Source organism: Podarcis filfolensis (assembly GCF_964270895.1).
Source record: "Podarcis filfolensis genome assembly, chromosome: 10".
In the NCBI taxonomy this organism is placed as follows: Eukaryota; Metazoa; Chordata; class Lepidosauria; order Squamata; family Lacertidae; genus Podarcis; species Podarcis filfolensis.
In genome coordinates this window covers 5866209-5891579 of record NC_139612.1, presented here as the reverse complement: position 1 = coordinate 5891579, position 25371 = coordinate 5866209, and the positions used below count along the sequence as shown (strand labels likewise).

At 40.4% G+C, this 25371-nt stretch overlaps 1 protein-coding gene across 4 annotated transcripts in view; it reads left to right on the top strand.

Annotated features, from left to right (window-relative positions):
• The window catches only part of PTPN12 (protein tyrosine phosphatase non-receptor type 12), a 57620-nt gene extending 33657 nt beyond the window's left edge, over positions 1–23963 (top strand). For 2 of the 4 annotated variants that reach the window (XM_083575084.1, XM_083575086.1), the window contains 12 exons: positions 233–292; positions 1696–1838; positions 4174–4240; positions 4554–4631; positions 4755–4853; positions 10453–10538; positions 12326–13293; positions 17777–17857; positions 18641–18732; positions 20425–20452; positions 21407–21523; positions 23097–23963. In XM_083575084.1, the coding sequence (XP_083431210.1) occupies positions 233–292; positions 1696–1838; positions 4174–4240; positions 4554–4631; positions 4755–4853; positions 10453–10538; positions 12326–13293; positions 17777–17857; positions 18641–18732; positions 20425–20452; positions 21407–21523; positions 23097–23158 (1881 nt within the window). In that variant the 3' untranslated portion in view covers positions 23159–23963. The remainder of the gene's footprint in view (positions 1–232; positions 293–1695; positions 1839–4173; positions 4241–4553; positions 4632–4754; positions 4854–10452; positions 10539–12325; positions 13294–17776; positions 17858–18640; positions 18733–20424; positions 20453–21406; positions 21524–23096) is intronic. The other 2 variants (XM_083575085.1, XM_083575087.1) reach the window with 2 other exon arrangements.
• Positions 23964–25371: the final 1408 nt, after the last annotated feature.

Below are 25371 nucleotides of genomic sequence, written 5' to 3'. Positions count from 1 at the left end.
CTAAATTCTGGTTATTGTTTTACTTAAAACAAGTGAAGCAAATCAAAATTCATTCATGTGCTCCTATGAATGGTGTGATTCTGAATTCTGCTATTTTTAAAGATTAACCTAAGTGGATACAATACTGCTGTTAAGACTAAATTAGATTTGAGTGAGTAAAGTACTACTGTCGGTACTAAGCTAAAATTTTGTGACGTTTCCCTCTATTCACAAATATTCCCTTTTCATTTAGGAAGCTGAGCAAGTCAGAACAGACTACTATATTAGAACTCTGCTATTAGCCTTTCAGAATGTAAGTAAGATAAAAGCTCTATATTGCAGCTGGTTTAAACGTAGTATTGTTAGCCTGATGTCTTCTGTGTACCAAATCACTTTGCCCCTTTTGACGACATGTTAATGTGGGGCTGAAATGGCCTTGCGACATGCGATAACTGGCAGGATAATGTCTCCAACTGTCAACCGTCCTGAAAACCTTTTGTATTTTGTGTTTTAATATTGTGATTTTATGTTGTAACCGCCCTGAGACTAGCAGGTATAGGGCAGTATACAAATTTAATAAATATTACTAAAATTAATAATAACTTGGCATCCAAAAGACACAAAAGGAGTTTTTGGTCATTTGGGGCAGTGGCAGCTCAACTCAAATCTTGACTTGAGATGATGCTCCTTCAGTTACTTATTTGTGTGGTTTAAATGCTTCTTGGTGCATTATGAGGCACTTGAGTGGCTTCACTTTTCTTCAACTTTAATAAATTTGAGTGTCGTGTGCATTGGGATCTGGGCTGAGCTTAATGGTGGTTTTGTTGCTTCCTCTTGTATAGTTTGCAGAAATGTTTCTAGGCCTTGTAAATTTAAAGCTGTGATTCCCGGGAAGCTGAATTCACTACTTGGTTCTAAATTCTACCTCTGGCAGAACCTGTCTGTATCTGTATGTTGTTGTCAGTAGCCCTGCATAAGGGCCTAGGGTGCCACGAATGGGCTGGAGTGTATTTGTAAAGGCTCAACAAACAGAAGCTTAATATTTGACGGACGTGGGCTTTGACCCAGTGTCTGTGTCAACTTTTAAGTGAAGCAAATTTTGCAACTTGTGCTATTTCAGAGACACCATATGTAGTCTCTGGGTTTGTATTAATTTATTAAAATTATATTCATTATGTAGGAAAATAATTATAAACTTGTTGGTCTGTTCTGGGTAGATGCTGGCAGTGGTGTGCTTACCACGTAAAATGTAGCCTCATGAGCTCTATACGGTGAGCCATTTGTGTGAAGCAGCTCCTACACTTGCTTATTTACTTCATTGTTTCTTTAAAAATATTTCTTAATGGTGGTATTTCACAACATTTTTATTCACTTTTCTCTGAGTACCTGATCAGCTCCCAAAATGGACAGTTTCTACAAGCCAACCTTCAAAGACATGGGTAGGCAAACCAAGGCCTGGGGGCCAGATCAGGCCCCATTGCCTTCTGAATCCGGCCCATGGATGGCCCTGGAATCAGCATATTTATACATGAGTAGAATGTGTGCTTTTATTTAAAATGCATCTCTGGGGTATTTGTGGGGCATAGGAATTTGTTCTCCCCCCCCCCAAGTATAGTCTGGCCCCCCACAAGGTCTGAGTGACAGTGGACCAGCCCTCTGCTGGAAAAGTTTGCTGACCCCTTTCCAGAGATATAACACAACCTTTTTTCCTTCTAGGAAACACGAAGGGTTTATCAATTTCATTATGTGAATTGGCCTGACCACGACGTTCCATCATCTTTTGATTCTATTCTGGACATGATCAGCTTAATGAGGGAATACCAGGAGCATGAAGATGTTCCTATTTGCATACACTGCAGGTACAAATTAAAATTTTCATGCAGGAATTTAAATGGGGGATCCTAGAAAGTATTATTTTTTAACTTTGGAATTGATGGCTTTCGTGTGTTGCCTTTGTGTATGTAAGTTTAATAGTGCATTGCAATCAGCTGGTGAGCTCAAGAGAGTTTGAGGGTACTAAACCTAATCTTGAGGATAAAGCAGCAGAATCATATTAACATGGATGCATAAACATTTGTAAAAATCTATGGCTAGTTCATCTCTTTGACATTTTCATTGCTATACTGCTGTAGTATTATATGATATGTACATATCAGGATGCACTGTATTACTGAATAATGTTAACATTGTTGTAGCAGTAACAACTTTTTGTGTAATTTTATTTGGAACCTATGTTAGCGGGTGGTATATAAATATCATACATAAATAAATATTGAGTGGGGGAAAAAGAGGTAACCAAACCCAGCCCATTATTTTGGAAGGAGAGAAAGTATGCATATACAGGAAGCATGTTACCCTAAGTACAAGAGACAGATAAAATGCAGCAAGTGCATCTTGATTGTGGGGTAAATGTGCTTCTGTTTCTAGGCATTTGTAGAAGTGAGTGTAACATATTCATTCAAAACTGTTGCTATCCCTGCCAGGGATCCTGGGATATGATGAGATAGATATTAAAGTCAAAAAGTTGTCACCGTGTGTGATATCAATCTTGATGTCTCTGTAATGGTGGTTTTTTTGTGGGGGGGGGGGCGCTACATTGTACTTTAGAGTGTGTTTAATTCAAAGCATCCCTTATATTTTAACTTGTCATGTCTTCAACACCTGTTAATTATTCTGTGAGTATTATAGGAATTTCTTAAATCTAGGAATACTTTCTCAAAAACACATTGCCTAGAGTTCTTGACAGAGGAAAGGGGACTACAGTAATGTAATAAGGCTTGAAACAGATTTATATTTGTTAAATACAGACTTCTGTGCGGACTGTCTTTGAAAACATTTGAGACACAGCCCAGTTCACACGCTGCATTAAACCATAGTTATGAACTGCGGTTAAATGTGTACAAGCAGTGTGCTCATGCATACTGCCCAAAGATTCTCACTCCACTTCTGCCATGCCACTAGTAAACAAGCCAGAGTCATACTTGTCATGATATCTGAACCATGGTACATTATTTGTTTCCCTTAATAAATCATAAGTCCTATGTCAGACCTAGACAAATCTACAATGTGCAGATTTTTTTTTTAAAAAAAACATACATTCTGGTCAGCATCCCTAGGGTTTGGCACTTGCACTATCCAAAAGGATGTATTTCGTTCTGTAGTTGTGTGATTTGTGCTTACATTGTATTGTGATGGCCATTGGCAATAAACAATAAAAATCTATTGATTTGATTGATTGATTGAAGTTCTAAGCCAAGAGCAAACCTTGGTTGTGATTCATGGGATGTGTGAAAAGGAACAAACCACAACCCTATATTCGGATGTTATGACATACTATTCTCTGGCTTGGTTCTCAGTAGAGCAGAGCAATAACTTCTCAGGTACATGCACTAGCATGCTGTGTGGTCCACGTTAAATAACAGTTGGATTTTAACTATGATTTATTGTAATATGTAAACCAGGCCTGTATCTTGAAAATAGGACTCACAGATAGTTTTTATTTTCAACTACCCTTTGTGCTTGACTGTAGTTGAAATACAGTCATACCTTGGGTTGAATATGCTTCAGGGTGAGCGCTTTCGGGTTGCGCTCCACGGGTTTCGCCGCTCACTCATGTGCACACACTCAAAATAACGTCATGCGCATGTACGGAAACGGCGAAACGTGACCTGTGCATGTGCAGACGCGCCGTTGCGTCTTATGTTCTATTCAGGATGCAAACGGGGCTCCAGAACAGATCCCATTCACATCCCGAGGTACCACTGTAAAATGTAAATAGTCACCAGCTGATAAATAAATGGACTAATTCATTTTGATGTACTGTATGTAGAAAATGCCTATATGGATTACCCTAACAATTGTATATGGTTATTACGTTTGTTGTTACAATACAGTCCCGTTTTATATGTATTGGCAATGTGTTTGTTGAAGAGGGACATATTTTTGGGTGTAGATTGGTATGTTGAATAGATAAAACCTTGAAGCAAAATTGTAGATTTATGCTTTTGATATGAAAACACAAACCACTACTTATTATAACAAAAATCCAGTTGGTGATAATTCAGAATTGTTTAAACATCAACTCTAAAATAGTTTTTCAAGGATACCTCCTGTTAAGTGTTTGGTAGGTATGAACATAAATGCAAAGTTTTAAGCCTCCTTTTCTCTTATGGTGTTCATCTTTTTCCACTATAGTGCTGGGTGTGGAAGAACAGGAGCCATCTGTGCCATAGATTATACATGGAATTTGTTGAAAGCTGGGGTAAGGAGGATTTATAGCAATCTAATGCTGCAAAACTAGGTCATCTTATGCCAGTCATTAGAGTAGAGTTTTATAGGGGAGTAATGGAGTTCTCCTCAGTGTGCAAAATTGAACATGATTTGAAAATGAGTTTTAAGTTAGATGGTACCTTTTCCCGTAGCAGCAATGAAGTTTATTTTCCTTTTTCTTTTGTTACTTCTAATTAGTTCATGATTGCAATAGAAATACTAAATACTGAAGCATTTTGTGACTTCTAGATAGTATTTGAACCAAAGTACATCAGTGGACAACCTTCTGCTCCTTTGTATTTCAGAAAATACCAGAGGAATTCAATGTGTTTAATTTAATACAAGAAATGAGGACACAAAGACATTCCGCAGTACAGACTAAGGTAATACTGCTTTCAGTTCAGAAGTTGAGTATATGGCTGTGACATCACCACTTTGTGAAATAGTGTCTTTGAAACACTGCTTATATATTTGTATGCTAATTTTGGTTTTTATCATGCACCCAGGAACAGTATGAACTTGTTCATCGAGCCATAGCACAGTTGTTTGAAAAGCAACTTCAAAAATATGAAAGTTGTGCAAACTGGAAAATTGCAGATGGGCTGGTAGGTGTTTTTGTCATATTTCATGAAATTTAAAATAGTCGCTTTTCCTTGTTGTTAAATTACCCTTGTTCATCTTAGTTTTTTGTTTGTGGTAATAAGATACCATATTTATTCGAATGTAATGCACCGTCAATCTAATGCTCACCTCAATTTTCAAAACCTTGAAACCAAAAAAAGTGTTTGCTGGCAAATGTAAATGCGCCATCACATGCACACCCTACTTTTTGTGATGTAATTTGGCCCCAAAAGGTGTGTGTTACATTCGAGTAAATACGGTATTAAAATCCATGCTTGTTTGTATGAGTTTGCTGCCAACTGGGCTCTTTCTAAATGGGGTCAGTTTACTGCAACAACCTTTATTCCGTTGAATTCTTTTGAAAAGAAACCAAAGTCATTGTCTTCTTTTTCTTCTTGAAACTGTTACTGTGGTTATTATTGTTTCAGCACTGGTTGCATAGCCAGGATGCAGTCTCTTTCCTCTTCCCCACCTCATTCCATTGGTATGTGATCAGAAAGTGCTTCCACACTTGCACCAAGGGGTAAGGTGTGAAAGTGGATATTTTTTAATTTCTGGCTGTATTCCCTCGTGTCTTGAGGAGTCTCACTCTAGGGGGTTCCTGATGTTTCTGCAGAAGCTTTTCTGAATGCTGCGGGGAGCAGCATTGAGAAGGGGAGGCAGAAAGTTCTGGTGCATTTGCAGTGTTGAGAGCATGTCTTACTACTGCATTTTGGCCCATGATAATTAGTGTGATATGACACAAGGGACTTAGCTGACAAATTATGTTTTTGATACTGGCATGACTTACAATAGATAATACTCAAAGAGGTTAAACTATGCAACCTAATGATACTTAGTAGGTTTGTTTTGGAGCAAACCTCTCAGTTATTGAATGCATTATTAGAAACAGGCCTTGATGCTGTGTTTTCAGTTAAAATGGAAAAAACTCATTAGGGCTGTGCCTTTGGTTTGTATCATAGTGTTGAGTTAATGAAAATAAAGCTGAATACCCAAGTTACGTAAGGATTATTGTTTTCAGCTGAAAACTGCCCCACCCCTTTAATTCTCAGCTGGAAACTGCCTCCACCCCCAACAAGTTCTAGTAGTCCACATAGGATACAACTGGCCTGGCCTAAGTATAGTTTAGGAGCACATTCTTGTCCAACATGCTCTACCAGTGTCAACTTTCTTGACTATATTTTATTTCTAGACAATAACAGCTGAAAAGGATGTTGCACAATACTCTTGTTGGACTGACTGATCCAGGCAAAGTAACCACACGCAGACAAAGCCTTAATCTTCCCTCTGAAACTGCTTTGCTTATAGTTACCAGAAAGATCTCCTGCAGACTTCTCTGACTCTTAGTCTGGGAGGTAAACAGAAAATGCTTGGGAGAAAGAATCTTCTTGGGTGTTAGTCATCAGTGGACCTCCTGAGGCAAGCCAGGACATCCAGTTCAGTTCTAGAACCTTACACCTTACCTTTAGTAGCTTGCCATGTCCAGGTACCTCCATCCAAGTTTGCCAGGAATTGCAGAGAATGTGGGGAGGGGGTTGTCTCAGGATGCGGGGTCCGCAGCAACAGTGTAATAGGATTGGGCTTCTGTGCACATATCCTGCTTGTGGGCTTATCATAGGTTTCTGATCAGGCCCTATGAGGTTGCTGGACTGGCCTTTGGCTTGTCGCAGCGGAGCTTTTCCAGAAGAAATTGTGCTTCAGTGCCTAAAGGCACTGGGGAAGGAAAAAGTGGCAAGAGAAACTTGCTGATAGCCATCTTCTGAATGTGCCTGAGGACTAGGGAAAAGGGTCATCTTTATTTTTAACTAAGTAATGACAGCAATAGGAGTCTTTTGTTTTGCTCCCTCCGTCTTTGGCTGCAAAGGCAGGAAAAGATGGCTCCCTTCCCTGCCTCTCTTTCCAGTTCACTGAGAACACAGGGAAGGGAGGAACTGATGGTGACCACAATAGCATTTTGTATTATTATTTGACTTTAGAAAGAGCATAACATGATTGAGTCTTTCTTAAGGTAAATGTACCCCTGACCGTTAGGTCCAGTCGTGGATGACTCTGAGGTTGCAGCGCTCATCTCACTTTACTGGCCGAGGGAGCCGGCCTACAGCTTCCGGGTCATGTGGCCAGCATGACTAAGCTGCTTCTGGCTAAACCAGAGCAGCGCATGGAAACGCCGTTTACCTTCCCGCCCGAACGGTACCTATTAATCTACTTGCACTTTGATGTGCTTTTGGACTGCTAGGTTGGCAGGAGCAGGGACCGAGCAACAGGAGCTCACCCCGTCGTGGGGATTCGAACCGCCGACCTTCTGATCGGCAAGCCCTAGGCTCTGTGGTTTCTTGGCCACATCCTTATTATTTGATGAAATGAAACTATTTGATGATGGTTGGGGTCTTGATACACAATTGTCTTCCTAACGGCATCGCATCAGTTCTAGTAGGCAGAAACCTAATTTACACCTATGCAGGAAGTATAAAGTAAAATTGCAGTAATTGTCTGGAGGAGCTTCTCTTCCATTAACCAAAATAAGCATTTTTAAAGAAGTGTGTTCCACATCGGCTCTAATGCTTATCACCCCATTTAGAATAGAAATAGAACAACGCTATTAAAACCTCACATTTTAAGAGAGTTTGTTAAATATTTTAAGTAAGGGTTCACCAAGTTGTCCATTTTCTCCTGTGAATTTTTGACAACTTAGATCACGATTTGTGTCCCTGCTGTTGGGATCATTTATTTCATACTTTATATTTTAAGAGAAACTCTTTAATATGATGACCAATTTCCTGGGTGTTTAAGGTAACCTTAATGTATGTGGGAGATTGAGTGCTGTTGCTGTGCCGAATCTAGTGGCCTCTTTGTTGGCAGAAAAGAACTTTTAATTCCTTTACAAGTTCCACAATGGCTGCTGCATCACAAATATGTGTGGACAAAGCCATGACTGTGTGTGTTGTGTTATTTCCCCCCTCTGTTTTAATTAAAGCCTAGCCATTTCAGCATAGAGATTGGCTTTTCCCAGCAGTGCCAATGGACCAATTTTTTTTCAAAAGCCACATTCTGGTTCATAAGCATATAATCAGCTTTTGAAAATTACTAGACCAAGCTCTTGTGGGCTACACAATATCTTTTGCATCAAAGAAAATTCTTTCTTAAATGTAGCTACTGAAATAAAATAGAATAACATTTGCCTAGGAAAATAGGCAATAAGTTGGCTGAAGAAAAAATGATTTAAAGAGGCAAAGGTTTTCTCTTGTAAGACCACCATCTGTTCTTCCCCACCGTAGATGAGCTCATCTTGACAACATGCATTATACCTTCTTGGGTTTTGCTTTGTTTTTTTGATTGCCAGAAGCTAATGTCTTAATCCACATGTTCAGTAGCCATAACATTTGGTACATTAATTGAGGACATGACATGAAATGGATTAGGCTGCTCAATGATACTTTAATGCAAAGGAGAATGTAGCTGATGGTGCAGGGAGTATGAGTAAATCTTCGTCCTTGAGCAGTTAAACAAAAGCACTTCTGTTAATGTTCTGTAATGGCAACAAGGGGTTGGATGCTAAGGCGATATGTTGAATTAGATGGGTTTATATGGTACATTTGATTTTTTCAGTAGATACCGCTTTTAATCTTATTTAATGATATAAGCTCCTGGGTCTATTTTCATAGATCTCTAGTAGTCTGCCCTTGGCTCTGTTCTTCCTTTCACCCTCCTCGTTCTATACAAACTGATTTGCTTTAAGTTCCTTTGTATCTTTTTCATAAACTCTCTGTTTGCTGCCTTGAAACAGTGTTGAGAAATATTTGCTTCTCATAACTGAATTATTTGAAAATATTTTATGCCTGGCTTATATATTGCAGAATATTTTGAGTTAACACCTCTCTATCTACCTGCCTTTTTAATTTTATTTTTTATAAGTCCTGGTCCTGTCTTCTCTCTTTGCCTTGTTCAGACACTTTCCCAGAAGTCTTATATAGTCTGTCACTACTTCGCTATTAGATATATTATGTAAAGATCCTTCAGCAGTAGCTGGCCTTTTCACTGGCCTGTAAATGACTAAACAGTCATTAAAATATTTTAAACTTGTACTCATAACATTCAAATCTGTTGGCTGACTTGGGACTTTTTATTAGGAACTTTCACAAGGTACAGTTGTGCTGTAATAAAATGATCCAGCAATTAATAATAAAGAAAATAAACACATCTGTTATTATTTACAGTTTCAACTAAATTTTGCTGGGTTACTAACAAAGAATATGGATAAATATTATGAGAGTTTTATAAAACTGTGTACTTTGTAATGTCATGTGGATTGTTTGGTGCATGTTGGCTGCAGTTGGGTCTAGCCAGTGGTTCTCAGCTTATGGGCCACAGAGCCTGCAAGTTATGCTCCTCCAGCCATTGCTGGATTGATTCCTCAGTCACCCTCTTCTTTGCAGTGGTATCTCCAGGAATGCTGTCTTATTGCTAAGAAGCTTGCGACCAGTGGAAAATTGCAGCTTTGGCCTATGTCTTCCCCACTTTTCTTAGTTGGTGCTTGGTGTGAGCTGGACTTGGAAGAGCCTAGCAGCAAGATACAGAAATGCAGTGGTTTTTGGTTTTTTGCTTTTTATTTCCCACTGTGCATTATGCCTGGTCTTTTCTGGTCTTTCATGTTGCATTATACATAGCACTTACGGTTAGGAGGCAGAATGCATGGCATGGTGGCTTGAAGGCCTTTAATTTGATTTTAGAGGGCTTTGTGCTATGGAGCAATGGCGGTCTTTCTGCTATTGATGGATCTACAATTTTTCCCTTAAGGGGCAAAAGTTCCTTGCTCTCCCCCTCTCCCTCCCAGTGTGTTTACATTAGCAGTGGTGGCAGCAGCAAGGGGGAGGCAGAAGAGGAGACGGAATTATTTCTCCCCTTTGCCCCCTCCCACTACTGCTGCTAAAGTGTCGAAGGAAAGTTTTCAAAATGCAAGCTTCCTTCTGTTGCTTATCTCAGCAGGAGAAAGGGAGAATTTTTCTGTGCTCTGAGAGCATCCCTGTGCCTCCTCCTTTGTAGCTCAGCTGGATAACCCAGCCTCCTTGCAAATCCCACCCTGCGGTGATCTTTTCCACTTCCAAATTTGAGATCGAAAGGATCAGCACTGGACAGGCTTGGATAGCCAGCAGAGATCGAAAGGAAAGCTCAGGGATCCTTGGGAAGCCCACTCAAAGTTGAAACACACACATTCACAGCAAGCCTGTAATGTTGCCACCTCCCTAACCCAAGACCTGCTTTTTACTGATTGCATTTGGGTCCCTTGTTTTTGGCATTATTGGGCATTATTCATATTCATAAAACATAATTCAGATGAGAATATGAAGAACAAATGTGTTGTGGGTTATAATTTTGATTCCTTTATATCGCCAGACTAGGAAAAGCTCCCTATTAAATTTGAGTCATGTGAAATTATACTATTCATTCATAGGGTATTTCTTTGTGCTCACATTTAACACAATATGCACAGTAACTCAATCCCAAGCTGGTGTATGTTTTGGTTTTTGTGTGGATGTTTCTCTTAACCTTTGAATAAAACTTTTGGGGATTTAATTTTCTTGACAGGATGAAGTTGGCACAGAAAATACCGCCAGTTCTGGAGAGCTTGAGAAACAGGATTCACCTCCACCAAAGCCACCTCGAACTCGCAGGTACTCGTGGAGAATTACTAGGGAATAGTTTATTATGGACCCATTTTATTTCCATTAGTATCTGGTCAGATGAGCATATGCCCAAGAACAAATTTAGTCAGCTTATTGGTGTAAGGCAGGAATGGAGAACCTCCAGATGTTGCTGTACTATAACTCCCATCATTCTTGACCATTGGCAGTACTCGCTGGGACTAGGGGGAGTTGTAGTCTAACAACATCTGGAGAGGCAAATGGTTTCACTTTCACCCTTGGAACATTTCATAGGGTGCTGTATTTATGTAATATTAGTTTGATAGTACTCTCATCAGACTCCAGTCTGGTAGTCCATCAGATGTTTAAGAAGGCAAGCATTCTGTTTCTTGGCAACTTCTTTTAGGTTAGGGAAAAACATTCCCAGGCCACATCCTCCCAGCAGATTCAGTTTACTGAGTTGCAAGTTAACATCATAATTTTAAAGATTTCACTGAACGTTGCATTATTGTCTTATTTTCCTAATTCAATGAAGGAAAAGCACCCTGGCTGATGAGACTCACTTTGCCCGTCAGCAGACACTACTGCTCATCACATCTTGCTAAAGAAAGAGTTTTATTATGTCAGCCATGTGCTTTTTGCTTCATGATTTCCATGAAGTGCCCTTCTATAATGATTGCTTACTATCTCTGTGCCTGTCATCTGTTCCATTTTAAGCACTTACAAACATCTTCATCCTATTTCATATTCGACATTCTTGTCCTTTCATTCATCCTTGAAGCAAGTGTAATCATTTGATGCTTGTAGAGAAAGCTGTGCTTAAAAAAAATTCTGGATTTTCTGTAAAATAAATCCACCTGGTGACATACTTTCTGAATCTTAAGGCATGCAAGTCCATAAATCATAGTATTGTGTGTGTGTGTGTATCTGCTAACATCTCCAGTGGTAACAAAAGAGACAATGTGGAGATATATTGTAGATTGGTTTGCTACATTCTATATACCTGGGTGAATGTCAGGGTTATGGACCTCTGACAAACAATGTATTTTATATCTACATACAATAAACTGGAAAATTATGTAACTGTGGCCTAATTCAGACTTCAGCAGTCTAATCAAAATAAGGTTGCACGAATCAGGCAGTTAATCCAATGATAGTCCTCCCTATACATTCTTTCAAGTATGGGCTTTCCCACAGACTGCTTGTGTCCCATGTTATATGTATAATAGAGGGGTTATACCATCATATCAGGAATGTCATAATCAGGAAGGCATTCAAATGTTCTGTCAAACTTACTAGAAGCTGGTGCAGTCGTCATGCTTTGTTGCAGTAAGCATTATACCCCTGCCCCTCCAACACATGTAGTTCAAATTTTGCCACAAGGGGGCATGGCTTTCCTGCAGACTGCTGATAATCGCATGCTTTATTGTAGATTTTAAGCAATAAATAGTAGGTTCTGGTGGTTGCCCATAGACAATAACAGCATGATACCATCTTTTCTTCATGTGTTAAATGCTTTCTTGATACTTAATGTGCTTCTGGGTTGACCTTTATTCAAATATTGGGTGTAAAAGTTAAGGGTGTTTGAAGAAAGTTCTGTTTCCTGGGATTATTACAAAACTATAGCATTTGGTTCCTATTTATTGCATTTTTGTGGATTTTGACATTCTAACTATTTTGGATAAAATGTGCCTATTTTTTATTGTGAACGTAATTCTGAGAAAGGGTTTTTAAAGTTCATATTCTGAATAGGTAGCTTATATAATAAATGTACACAATCCTTAATTACGGAGTACTTACACAATTATTCTCTTTAGCTGCCTTGTAGAAGGAGATGTAAAAGAAGAAATTCTGCAGCCTCCAGAGCCTCATCCAGTACCACCCATTTTAACACCATCCCCTCCTTCAGCTTATCCAACAGTAACAACTGTTTGGCAGGACAATGATAGATACCATCCAAAGCCTGTTCTGCACATGGTTTCTTCAGAGCATCCAACAGACCTCAATGAAAACTACAATAAGTCCGAAGAACATCCAGGGAAGAATGAAGTCTCTGAACGTGTAGAGAAAAAGCTTGAGCGCAACTTGAGTTTTGAAATTAAAAAGGTACCCCTTCAAGAGGGGCCAAGGAGCTTTGATGGGAACACCCTCTTGAATAGGGGACATGCAATCAAAATTAAAACTGGCTCATCTTGTGCGGTGGATAAGACATCTAAACTACAGGAACAAGGCTCAGGAGATGCTCCTACAGATACCTTCCAAAACTCTTGCATAGAATGCAATATGCAGCCACTGATTAAAGCTGTAACATCCTCACCTGAAGGCCATCAGTGTCTGGTAGGTTCTGATCCTCTGCAAAGACCAGACTGTTTGCCTCTCAAAGAGAAGGGACATGCTATGTGGTCATTACAAGGGACAAAAAATGTACAGCCAACATCAACACCAGAGGACACATCTCCAGCTGTTTTATGTCATGGGATTAAAAATCTGTCTGTAGTCTCGAACTCACCATCTCAAATGGATGCTCCTTCCAGTGAATCAGCGGATCATTATCACAGTGGCATGCTTCCAGTTAGAGTACCCCTTTGTTTTACAAATCCTCTGCATTCTGATGATTCTGATACAGATGAAAGAAACTCTGATGTGTCTATGACACAAAGCATGTCTAATGTTTCAACTGCAAGTGCCACGGTTTCTGTGGCTGCTGGCACAGAAAACGTTTCTGCTAGAAAAGTATTGCCCATGTCCATTGCAAGACAGGATGCCTCAATCATAGCTGATAAAGGTAAGCTTTACTAGATGCTATCTATATTAGAAATACTAAATTCGTAGAGTTGGATCCTAAGCTTGTGAAAGGGAAAGGTTCCTTGTGCAAGGATTTCCCCCATCCCTTCCTGAACAACATCAGCTGTGGTGTGGGAGTGCAAAATTGGACTGAGGTGCCTTGCACAAGCACATTTTCACTTGCACATACTGAATCCATGTGCTTTTCAGTGAGTGTTCAGCAGTGTTGGGGTTGCGGCTGGAATTGGCTGGCGGCTAAAAAAGATCCTTCTGCAACCTTTGGATCCAACTTAGAAAACTAAGGGGTTGTGCATATTATGAAGGTAGGTGCCAACACTCATCACATTTTGGTAACAGCTAAAAACATTTATTCTCTCAGATCTTTGCTGGGTATCTATACAAGTTGACCACAATAACGTAATGTGTTCGCTTTGACCTAATGTTTGCTGCTATTTTATTTATTCTGTTAGTAGGTTTTAATAGTGTGAGCAAGCAATCCTTGTTTTTGGGCCCCCTATATGCTCCCATAAATCTGATCTGAAGTGTGATAGGGGGTGACATTCACACAGGGGCTGGAAGGGGAGAAGTGAAATTAGAAGTTTATGTGAAAGCTGGTACATGGAAGTTTTCATAAACAAGAGCCAACATGAAGTGGAGTAGGACTGGCCATTAATTTGTTCAGGTTGGCCTTGGAAACATCAGCCTTGGTAGTAGGGAACAGCTTTTGTCATTCAGAGGCTCTTTAGTTGGGGAGGGGGCAGTGACTATTAGTCACAGCTTCCAATTCTGTTAGCTTTAAGCAACCAGCTCTCCTGCATGGGTAACAAATACTGGATCCTTGTAGGGCTGATTTTTGGAAAAAACACAATAGACTTAGGAGTACATTGTAAATCCCCCGAGTCTTAACCACTAACTTACCTTTGGGCAGCTGTGTTAGCCAAACTGATAGGCATAGATCCATTTAAAATAGTTATTAGAGGGATTAGCAGGAAGCCGTAACCAAAGGTTGCAGTGTTCTTTTTCCAGGCACCAGTTACCACAGAAGTTTTATAGAATTGTTTAGGGCTTGCAAAGCTGGGAGAGGTTTCAGGAGGGAGAAGAGGGAAAAGGACACCTTTTTCTGCCCTCTTGAAGCCTCAATTTACTGGGCTAAAAGAATGGGAGGGTGGAGGTTTTTAGGGGTCCTCCTTTTCCTGAAATCTCTCCAAATACCATGGAGGAGGACAGTTCCCTTAACACTCCAAACACAATTCCCTTTCCAAGATTTATGTGCATTGTGTTCCTGAGAGTGGGAAAGGAAAGATCTGTCCTTTCCCCCTTCCTCCTTAATAAAAACTTCTCCACTTGTGACAGGGAGTGATCTCTTGGTGTGTACCTCACTTCTCCAATTCCAAGGCACTTACTAAGGTTTGAAACATACAAATTTTGTGTGTGAAATCTCAGTCCAGAAAAGCAATCAAACTGCTGCCTTAGATTATGGTAGCATGCTTTTCCCCTGTGTGTTTCTGATTGAAGGTGCTGTTTAGCTTCAGTAGTGCATGTTTTTTAATGGAAAAGGAAACAGGGTTTTTTTGGCAATTTGTCCGGGAAGTAACCAGTCATCTCCTGTTGTCCTTAGTGTTTCCACACAGGTGTCCTTCAAATGCAGCCACTACCATGTGGGAACTGCTTATCTAAGATCAGATGCCATGGGGCTGGGGGCTGCATGTGAATGGGGCCACCTCATGGGTCTTTCCAATTTTATCTGTGTCCATTGTTGTTTCTATAGTTTGTGTTTCAGATGCACACAATGCATTAAAAGGCCAAACACACATTTGTTATATCTCTGTTGGGTCTAGTTGTTTTGCTCAGTAGTTGTCTAGGTACTTGGGTGGTATTTCCTTAATTCTTCTAATAGCAGTATTTGTAGAAAGAGTGTTTGCGCTTTATCTCTTTTGTTGCGCATGCACATGCATCTGCTCTGACCTTTATACCCACCTTAGGATAGATACTATAGAATGTTAGGTGTTTAAATAAGTCTCTCCTGCTCCCCCTTTCCTTCCTTTCATTTCAGTGTATGCCTTTAACGTTTTGTTGGCCCTGAAAGCAGTTGGACTGTTTGTTTTTTCCTAATTAAAAGAATTAATATTTTACTGGTATGTGGGAATAGCTCCACCTGAATAGGTGTGGAATTGCCTGGGTTTAATAGTAGAAGCAACAAGTTGGAACCCACACCAAAATGTAAGGTATGCGCTCCTTCAGGGCTCTGGAGTATGTTAGGTGGCTGTTAAGTGCTGGGACTGGGTTTTCAGGAGGAAAAACTATTCCCTCTCCTGTTACTTGTGCTAAAAGGCTCACATTTGTAGCTGGAGATTCGCAGATGTAAACTGGATTGCATGCAGAGCTTATTGGGTTCGTTTCCCAGTATCTCTAGACAGGGCTGAGAATGCTCCATTCTGAAATTCTGGAGAGCTGCTGCCAGTCATTGTATATAGTACTAAGCTAGTTGAGCCAATGGTAGAAGGTAGCTTCCTCTTTTTTAAAAAGCATTAAAAAATTGTTGCAACGTGGGTCCTGTTGTCTGGTGACTTCCAAGATTTTTGGATGTTTAGGATTGCTGAGCACAGAATGTTGAGGGTGGGGTGGGATGGGGAGGCTTGAAGTAGAGAAACGAATTGGCCACTCCAAGTCCCTAATGTCTTCTAGAATCCTGAAGGTGGGTGGGGAGGTGAAGAACTCTCCTCCTTGCCCTGCACAGGGATGCTTCAGAGAAGTGGGAAGGAATACCTTCTTCCTGCTCTCTAGAAATCCAACCAGCTTTCATTTACTTTCTTCCAAGAAGTTTTACTGACATTCTTTTCCTCCATGAACTGGTGTAGCTGTTGTGCACAGGGGAAGGGACAGTGCATGTGATCTGCCTAGCTTTGGTACTAACAGGTCTAGTGTGCCCAGCTGTCTTGCTAGCTACCATAACTCAGCTAGATTCTGGCTCACCTGTTGTGGCTTGGCATCCAGTCTCCTTGCTCGCTCCTTGCCAGGTGTGGGAAAGTGTTTCATAGGGTTCCTTCCCAGAGGTTCCTGTGCCTGACACTGTGTATCACAGCTGCAGGAAAGGTAGGTGTGGGTTGCCATCCCGGCAATAAGTCACACTGAGCCCACTACCCTAGTTTATTGTGGCACGTGAATGCTGCCTCTGTGTTGTATTATGGACTATGACTTGTTCTATAAATCAGTAGGTGTTTACTCTTTTGCAAAGTCTTGTCAACAATTACAAATCCACTTGTAAACCACATTAACCTATTTAACCTAGATCAGGCACATCCAACAGGTAGATCACAGCTTTATTCTACAGGTCTGGTTGCCTTAGCAGCAAAGTATCAAGCATTTATGGTCTGTTATAACAGGTGAGAAGTGTAAAGGGAAGTAAAATAATAGAGAACAGCTCTTCTTCTATTGCTTATGCACAGGTTCTTAGTGAGTTGGTTATCTCCTTCAGGTGCTGTAGATGTGCAGCCCCACAGCTTCTGCTTTCAGATTATCATACCTGGTTAATTTTGTTCACAATTATTTCAAAATGCTTGGATTTGAAGACGTTGACACATCTGAAAAAAAGAACTTCTCACATTTACTCCAGGATTAAGTCTGAAAGTCTGTTCCACATTTGAAAGGAATTGTCTACATGACATATTCATTGTCTGTGAAATAATACAATGGTGATTGAATTTGTCCAATCTGTTCAGCAAAAAATCTTCAGAAAGTCGATTGAACATTCTAAATGCGTCTTTCATTGCTGTGCAAATCTGACTTTTTAGTAGTTCATTAGCCTCAATGGATCTTCCCTCCTCTACTTGGGCAGTGTTTCCTTGTAACTTTATATTAATTAATACAACTTCTAGCTATAATATGCAGCTTGAAACCAGAAGTTTAATATTTTGAGCCTACCTGTTACTGTAACATAGGCGTTATCAGCCAAGCTCTGTGAACTGCTTGTTTTAATGCCTTGACAGCGCAACTGTATTGTATGTCCATTTAGAAGTCTGTCATATTGAGTTAAATAGGATGTGCTCCCAGATTAGTATGTATAGGATTGCAGCATGAAAGAATTTCAGTTTCCATTACTTACGTGACTTTCCTGGGAAAGTAGAAAGGCTGGATCCATTTTAATCTAATGGTTAGCTTGGTTAAAGGTCTGCATCCTGTCATCTTAATGAAAAAGCATTAATCTGTTGCTGCAGTTCCATGGCTTCCGCCTACTACAGGCATCTTGCCAAGTGAATTAATACATCAGACAAGGCATCTAAATACATTGTGGGCAGCCAGCCATTTTGTGGTTATTGTACAAAACACACTTGTACAAAGCCAGCAGGGCTATGCCCGACTGTGAAAAGTATATTTAGTTAAAACCTTTATTACAAATGATTTAATATTTTATTTTGTTCCAGGCACTCTTTTACATAATGTATCTGTTTAAGTGTTAAGGTGTTCTCAATTTTTGGTGACTTTAGATGCTGGTGTTTCTGAAGAGTCTTCTTCTCCTCCTTTACCAGAAAGAACTCCAGAATCTCTTGAGCTTGCAAGTGAGCAGAGTGAGTTTCATTCTACTGTGTTGGTTTCACAAAAGTCATGAATCAAACTTGTACATTAAAGGAGCACTTTGGCCAAATAGCGATAGATATTGAGGTAACCAGAAGCTGGATAATGCATGTAGTGACAAACAAATAGATGTTCAGGTAATTTTAGTTTGCTGCATTATTGTTTTGGCTTATATAGTGGTCTTCCACTTACCCCTGGTAACCTATGGTAAAAGGTTTCTGGCTGCTGCGTTGCATAGAAAGATACATGCACCCACCATAGTGCCCTGTGCTGTGTTGATATAGAACTGTGCTCCTACAGTTGTATTGTTCTCCCTCTTAGTTACTGGCTTTGGAAAGGTTAGATTGGGAAACATCAGTATACAAGGGGCTATTCAACTAATTCATTGACTACTACAGTGGTACCTCGGGTTACATACGTTTCAGGTTACATACGCTTCAGGTTACAGACTCCGCTAACCCAGAAATAGTGCTTCCGGTTAAGAACTTTGCTTCAGGATGAGAACAGAAATTGGGCTCCGGTGGCGTGGCAGCAGCGGGAGGCCCCATTAACTTAAGGTGGTGCTTCAGGTTAAGAACAGTTTCAGGTTAAGTACGGACCTCCGGAATGAATTAAGTACTTAACCCGAGGTACCACTGTATTTTCAATCCCCATATTGTAATGTTGTGTATTTAAAAAATACTGTAACTCCAGATCTTGCATAACTGTTAAGCTTTTATTGAACTTGTACAGCAGCATGTCTACTGAATCATGTATTTTAAAATTGGTTTTCATAGTCACAACTTCCCCCAAAGCTGTTATCCTTCCACGATCTGCTGAGTGGAGTTTCTCACAAGACCAGAAACCTTCTGATCAACCAAAATGTACAGTAAGTATGGGATATTAGCTTTGGGAATATGCTTCAGGGATGTACAGCAGCCATGTGCAGCTTCTGGTCTCCAGGCCTAATTAGCTCAACTGGGTCTCCCCATTTCTCCGGTGAGGTTGCTTTGGGCAGGCCATGCCCAGCTGTCACTCACCTGACATCCTATGATATCAGGAATGAGATGGATAAACTGGGGGTGCAAAGGAATGACCATGAGCTCCAACTGGGAGCTCCAGAGTGTATCCAATTCTTGTCTGAAAGGATCACAGCTTGCATTTGGCACCAGGTCACAAGGGGACAATTGGGAGCACAATCTAAGCAGTGTTTTCCAATGGCTTCTTTCCCATACTTGATATCAGGGTGGTCCATGGAGGGTTGGCTACCTTTGGTTCTGGCCCTCTGACTGAAAGTGGTTCCCAGTCCCTGGGATACACCCTTTGAGGGCAAAATAAGTGTCTTCTTGTTCACTCATTTTTCTGGTAGCTCCCCAAAGTATCACTTGACTTTTGATTTCAATCCAAATGATTTCATAAAATCTTTACCCTCCCCTCATCCAAATTGTTTGTGCTAGCTTAAGAAGTTTAGCACACTGAAGGAATAGCTGCCTCCCATGTAAACCTAATAGGTCTCAGTACATCAGCCGCACTCTAGAGCTTCTGCTGGGGGTACTATTTAGGAAGAAAGTAAGATTAGCGTGGAGGGTGGGATGGGAGTTTCTTGTCTTCCCCCATATTTAGAATTTGCTAACCAGAAGGGTCACCTGAGCCCAGCGTGGAAGATTTTCTGTGCAACCTCTTTAGGAAAGCAACTGATATTTTACTGTGTGTGCATGTGCAAACTCTGGCGTGTATGGTTGTCTTGTTTTCTTTTTAGCAGAAAATGTCATTATGGGTTTAATGTTTTCCATGGAGTTATCATACTATATTGTAATTTAAGCCCCTAGAATATGTTGAAAGAGAAGGGAAGCTGTGATAAATAGGGATGCGTGGGTTAAGGCATAAAGTTGCTACCTTGTTTTTTTTTTTTTACTTTAAAACTTGAACAAATCCCTAAGAATAATGAAGTATTAAATCAGAGCTTCATTGTGTGTGTTTGTGTGTAAAATACTCACACGCACACACTTATATATGAATGACAACAGAAAGCTTAAGGTTGGGAACTGGTCCTCCAGTTTTTATTGGATTCCAGATACTGTCATCCCTGACTGCTGGAAATGCTGGTTGTAGCTGCTGGAGTTGGAACTCCAGTAGCTTTCGTCATATGCCACGCTTCTTTGTGTGGTATATAGACTTACTGGCATCTGAAGAACACCACTCTTTTGAAACTGCCTAGATGTTCTGGTTGCAGTGGCAGAAATGCCAAAGGAAAGATCAGCCTTTACTTTTCTCAGGATTTCATTGTGCAGAAACATTTTTTAAAAGTTGATACTTCCAATTGAACATAGGCATCTAGCATATGAATACGGTGGCCAGGTGAAAAAGTAGCCAACATTCCCGAACCTTTAATATATGCATAAAAGGAACTTTCTCTTTCATACAACTGTTAAAGTTGTAGGAGCTATGTTCTCTTTTTTCATCGAGGCATTTTATGTGTGAATGGAAATATTAGAGAATGTGATTTTTTTATTAAAAAAATCATTATCTGAATCAGTAAAATATTTTTTAACCAACTTAAAAACATTTTTATTGTTAACAGGGATTGAAAATGGCGACTACACAGCCTGGTAAGTAATTAATTTTTTAACTTTAAAAGGGACAAGATGTTTTGTTAATGAGATGAGATGCTGAGCTACTGAAATATGCTGCTACTTGGCTGCAATAGGTGGATTTCTCTCACCCTAGATGCATCTAGAAAGTCATTCCACTTATGTATGGGGAAAGCAAAATAGCATTCTGGTTGTAATGTCCTAGGCCTTACGGGGCTGCTGCTCTGAGACTGGATGTAGGGGACTGCTGTTTGAAAGGGGGAGTTGAATAATCCTGTGTGTGAGCAGAACAGGTTTTCATACTTGACCAGTATTTTTGTTTATAAATAGCAGCTGTCCTTGTGAAGGTTGTTTAAGCTAGGTCAGAATACAGGAGAGTAGCTTCTGACCAAACATTGGTTAATTAACAGTTCCTGAAGTAGGATGACAGTATTCTGAAAAAAATTCTGTTCCAAGTAATGAGGCTTTGACAAATGAATGCCATGATCTAGAATCTTCATGTGCACAACTCCCTCTCAGTTCCCATTTCATGGCAATCAGTCAGGTTTTTATTGTTTGTAGCCAATGGCCATTACAATGCAGCTCACAAATGGACAAGGCAATCCAGCATATAAATTATATCACAATATCGATAGCTCCACTTACACATGCCAGTGCAGGAAATGAGACGCCCTTCCTTGCATTACTCAGAATATCTTTTTACTTGTCTTCCAATGTGTGAGACTTTGACATGCTAGTCTTGAAGCCAGAATTATGCCTTTTAACATGGATGTAACTTTAAGGAACAAAGTATTTCAGTTATCAAGGCAATATCTACAAAGTTGCTTTTAGTTTTATAATACTGGGCCTTTGGAAACACTCTAAACCATACTTGGGACAAAACTGGATATTAACAGAAATTTGTTTTTATAACTGAATACTTAGAATTGCAAGTATGGTTATGCGTCAGTGAATTTTTTTCTTCCTCCCCAGATCATCCTGAGATAGCAGACAAATCACAGATTGATACTATACCTCAGCTTCCTCTTTCCAGTCCTGTTGTTAAAAGAGGTCCAACACCAGAAGTTCCAGTTGAGACTACAGATATTGGTAAATGGTTGCTTTTTATTGATCTGTACATAACTCTTATAGAGTGGCTTTTGAAAATACATGATGTACATTATTTGACCAATGGTTAATGTATCAGGAGGAAACAGTTTATTTCTTGGTAGCCACAAAATCTCTTTTGTAACAGCTAAAGGTTGAATTCATAGTGGATAAGCAGTAATAATTGTGGAAATTGCAGCACATAGTGAGATGTCAAACTTTGTTAGGCTAGTGACACTAAAATGTTACACAAGGTCTAAGATATATGGGCATAATTTAGCACCATTAATCTGGATGAGGTTCAGCAGGAAAGATTACTTTAAATGCAGTCAGTAATTGTGAAAATTACTTCAGTTTGTGAGTAAGCTGAGCATGTAAGAAGTATTTCAGACTCTTAATTTTTACAATTTATTATTCCCACAGGGAATAATATGAGAGGCATCTCACACGGGTTGTGATAGTTGCTTTATGAACATGCCTGCTTATTTTGTCCTTTTCCCATTTCTTTTGCTCTTTTGGGCAAGGTGCTTGAGGAATAGCCCCTTAGATGGAGAACTTGTTTCAAAACAGAGTCCTATCTTTTATATGTTTTCGTATATTAGCTTTTCATTAGCAATACAGTGGTACCTCGCAAGACGAATGCCTCGGAAGACGAAAAACTCACAAGACGAAAGAGTTTTTCGTTTTTTGAGGTGCTTCGTAAGACGAATTTCCCTATGGGCTTGCTTTGCAAGACGAAACGTCTTGCGAGTTTGCTTCCTTTTGAAGCGGGAACTGGGCTGGCAGGGAGCGAGCGAGGGAGCGACCTACCTTTTCCAGAGGGATCCTCTTCTGGAGAGGGCACAGAGGAGGCAGGTGGGCTGGGATCCAGCGGATCTGGCTGGGTCTCTGCGCCTCCGCCGCCTCTGCCTCTCTCTCTCTCTCTCCCCCTCCCCACGTGGCTGCTCCATTTTGCCCTAACTGCGCGAAGGCAGGAGGAGGGGGACCGAGGAGGAGGAGGCATCCACTGCGCTTGGGCCGCCGCGAAGGCGCCTTTGCGGGGGTGGGAAGAAGCCGGGAGCAGCTGCCGAGACTGTGGGGAGCCCGGCGGCGTGGCGCGAGGTAACGGGGGGAGCAAGGGAGAGTCCGCGCCGGGCGCTTCGTGCGCCCGCCCTCGGTTCCTGGGCTCGAACTTCCTTTGGCACCTCGTGGAGAGAGAGGGAGAGGAGCGGGCTGGGGCTTTGATGTGGGACGCGGTTTGGCGGAGCGAAGACGCGGCAAGGCTTGGCGACAGAGGAAGGGGGGCTGTTTTCGTGGGGAGGTGGGAGGGGGTGTCTTTGCCTCTTCCCGGCAACAGATCCTCCAGGCTGGGGAAACTCCTCCTGCTGGGGAGCGACCCGCTTTGTGCTTTGCCCGCTATCCCATTATAATACAGTACCAGGGTGCATCTGTGCTTCGCAAGACAAAAAAATCCGCAAGACGAAGAAACTCGCAGAACGGATTAATTTCGTCTTGCGAGGCACCACTGTATTTCTTTTCTTTTGCTACATTTGTTTTTTCAACTTATCACAGTTCTTTTCCCCTTTCCCTTTTTTAGGTTTTGGTAACCGTTGTGGAAAACCAAGAGGACCGAGAGAACCACCTTCAGAATGGACATGATGCAAGAACAAATGGACATTTTTAAATTATACTGGAATATTCCAAGTGCCACTGAACTCGATCAATAAATAGTATTCCACTTTTTATTTTTTGGGACTAACACAGTGTACATGCAACTACACAATGGTACACTCTTCTATACATCCACACAAACATTAAGCATTCACAAGAGTGTTTTCTAGTATTGTAATCTAACTTTGCTGGGGCCATCAATCTGCCTTACTACATTTAGGAGAAAGTATTACATATGGTTTATTTTGTTACTTCAAGTATTATTGCCTTAATGTCTTTTAACCTGTTACACACTGTTTATAGACATGTTAATATGGTGAAACTTTTGACAAATTGAGTTTATGGACTTTTTTGCTAACGTTTGATTACCATGTACACTTTATTTTGTATATGTACAGGGCAAGCAGGTATATAATTTGATAAAGCTGCAATCATAAAGTATTAACAGAAGGTGTAAGAAATCTCTGCATGACCTAATTTTTTTGTGTACCTTGTAAATTATTTGCCCTAATGTTTTAGTAAATAGTTTTCATTAAAAAAAAAAGTTGGGCGCACATCCACAATTACAGGATAGCAGAGATGAAGATTGTAATACATTTTGTAAATTGTAAGCAAAAGGTTATTTTTATATTATATACAGTTTCACTGTCAGTCATAATTTGTCCTGGTTTTCATCTAGTCATGGAGTCCATAAGTGCCTTGAAAATATCAGATTTTAGCATGAATATGTTCACTGATTGAGATCAGCATATCAACTTATTTGAACTGCCAGTAAAAAAAGAGAACACTTCAACTCACTCTAGTTATCATTTGTAATATATCTGTTAAGAATATGTAGAATCAGCTTCTAAAAGGAAAGCATTTAAGAGTGTATATTTATTTTACAAGCCCTTCGGAGCCACACTGGTAAGAGATCATTGAGACAACTTCAATGTACCAATGAGTTTTGCTCTTACCCTTCACCCCCCTTCACATGATGTGTGTGTGAAACTCCTGTAGTCGGGTAGGAGAGCCGAAAAGAATGCCAATATATTTCACGTCTGGCAACCAATGTGCCCCTTGGGTTTCAGATACATGGGTAGAAGAGCCTAAAAAGCCCAAGACACACATTTTCCACGGCCCTCCAACGGCTATTGTAGCTCATTTACCAGAAGTAATGTATTTAGTGTTAACTTTGAATTGTATACTTGATTCTGACCAAATTAACCACCTGAAGCAAATTATACAGCAGGATGATCCCAATATGACCATGTACTATCTGAAACCAAAAGGGCACACTGGTTGCCAGATGTGGAATTCCCCCCCCCCCAGCTCTTTACTCCACTATTGGAAATATAGATTCAAGATTTATTCTCATAAGGATCCACTATACATAAGTGTTTGTTCCTGTATTAGAGAATATTTAAATTAAATAACTCATTTCTTTACTGGTGTTTCACAGATATCATGCACAGGGCAGCAGTTGAGGGGGAATCTAATGATGCTCTAGAGATGATAGTGTTAAAATATGAGTTTATGCTTTCATTTTTTCCATATAAAAGTCCTGCCAAACTAAAACAGACAGAAACAGGATTAGTCTTTTGAGTTCAGTAAGGCACTTCATACTGTGTAAGAACTTCAGGTTAAAATTACTATTGGTCTTTCCCATCAATTCTTGGGTGTTAAAATGCACCCGTCAGGGTCTGAGGGTAACAGTGTGGCACTTGATCTAGTCCAGGAGTGGTTGCTAACAAATTTCAAAGGAATGAATAATGAACCAGAGGACTACAAACACGCCTGTTACAGCATGCACCTCTTTCTCCAAGAGGCTTGAGGGGAAATTGTTCCTGACTTTCAGTGGTGTCAAGACACTATTTCTCCCCATACAAGTGGAATCGTCGCAATAACAATGGTCAAAAATTTTAATTGACTACACTGGTCAGGCCAAACATGTGGAACTCCTTATTTGCTTGGGGAAATTGTTTAAACTGGCCTGAAGCCTACTAATCCCAATTTATTATTTTTATGCCGCCCATCTGACTGGGTTGCCCCAGCCACTCTGGTTGGCTTCCAACAACTTAAAGCATCAGACATAAAAAACTTCCGTATACAGGGCTGCCTTTGGTTGTCTTCTAAAAGTCAGATAGTTCTTTATTTCCTTGAGATCTGACGGAATGGCGTTCCACAGGATGGGCACAACTGCCCTTTGTTTGGGCAAAATG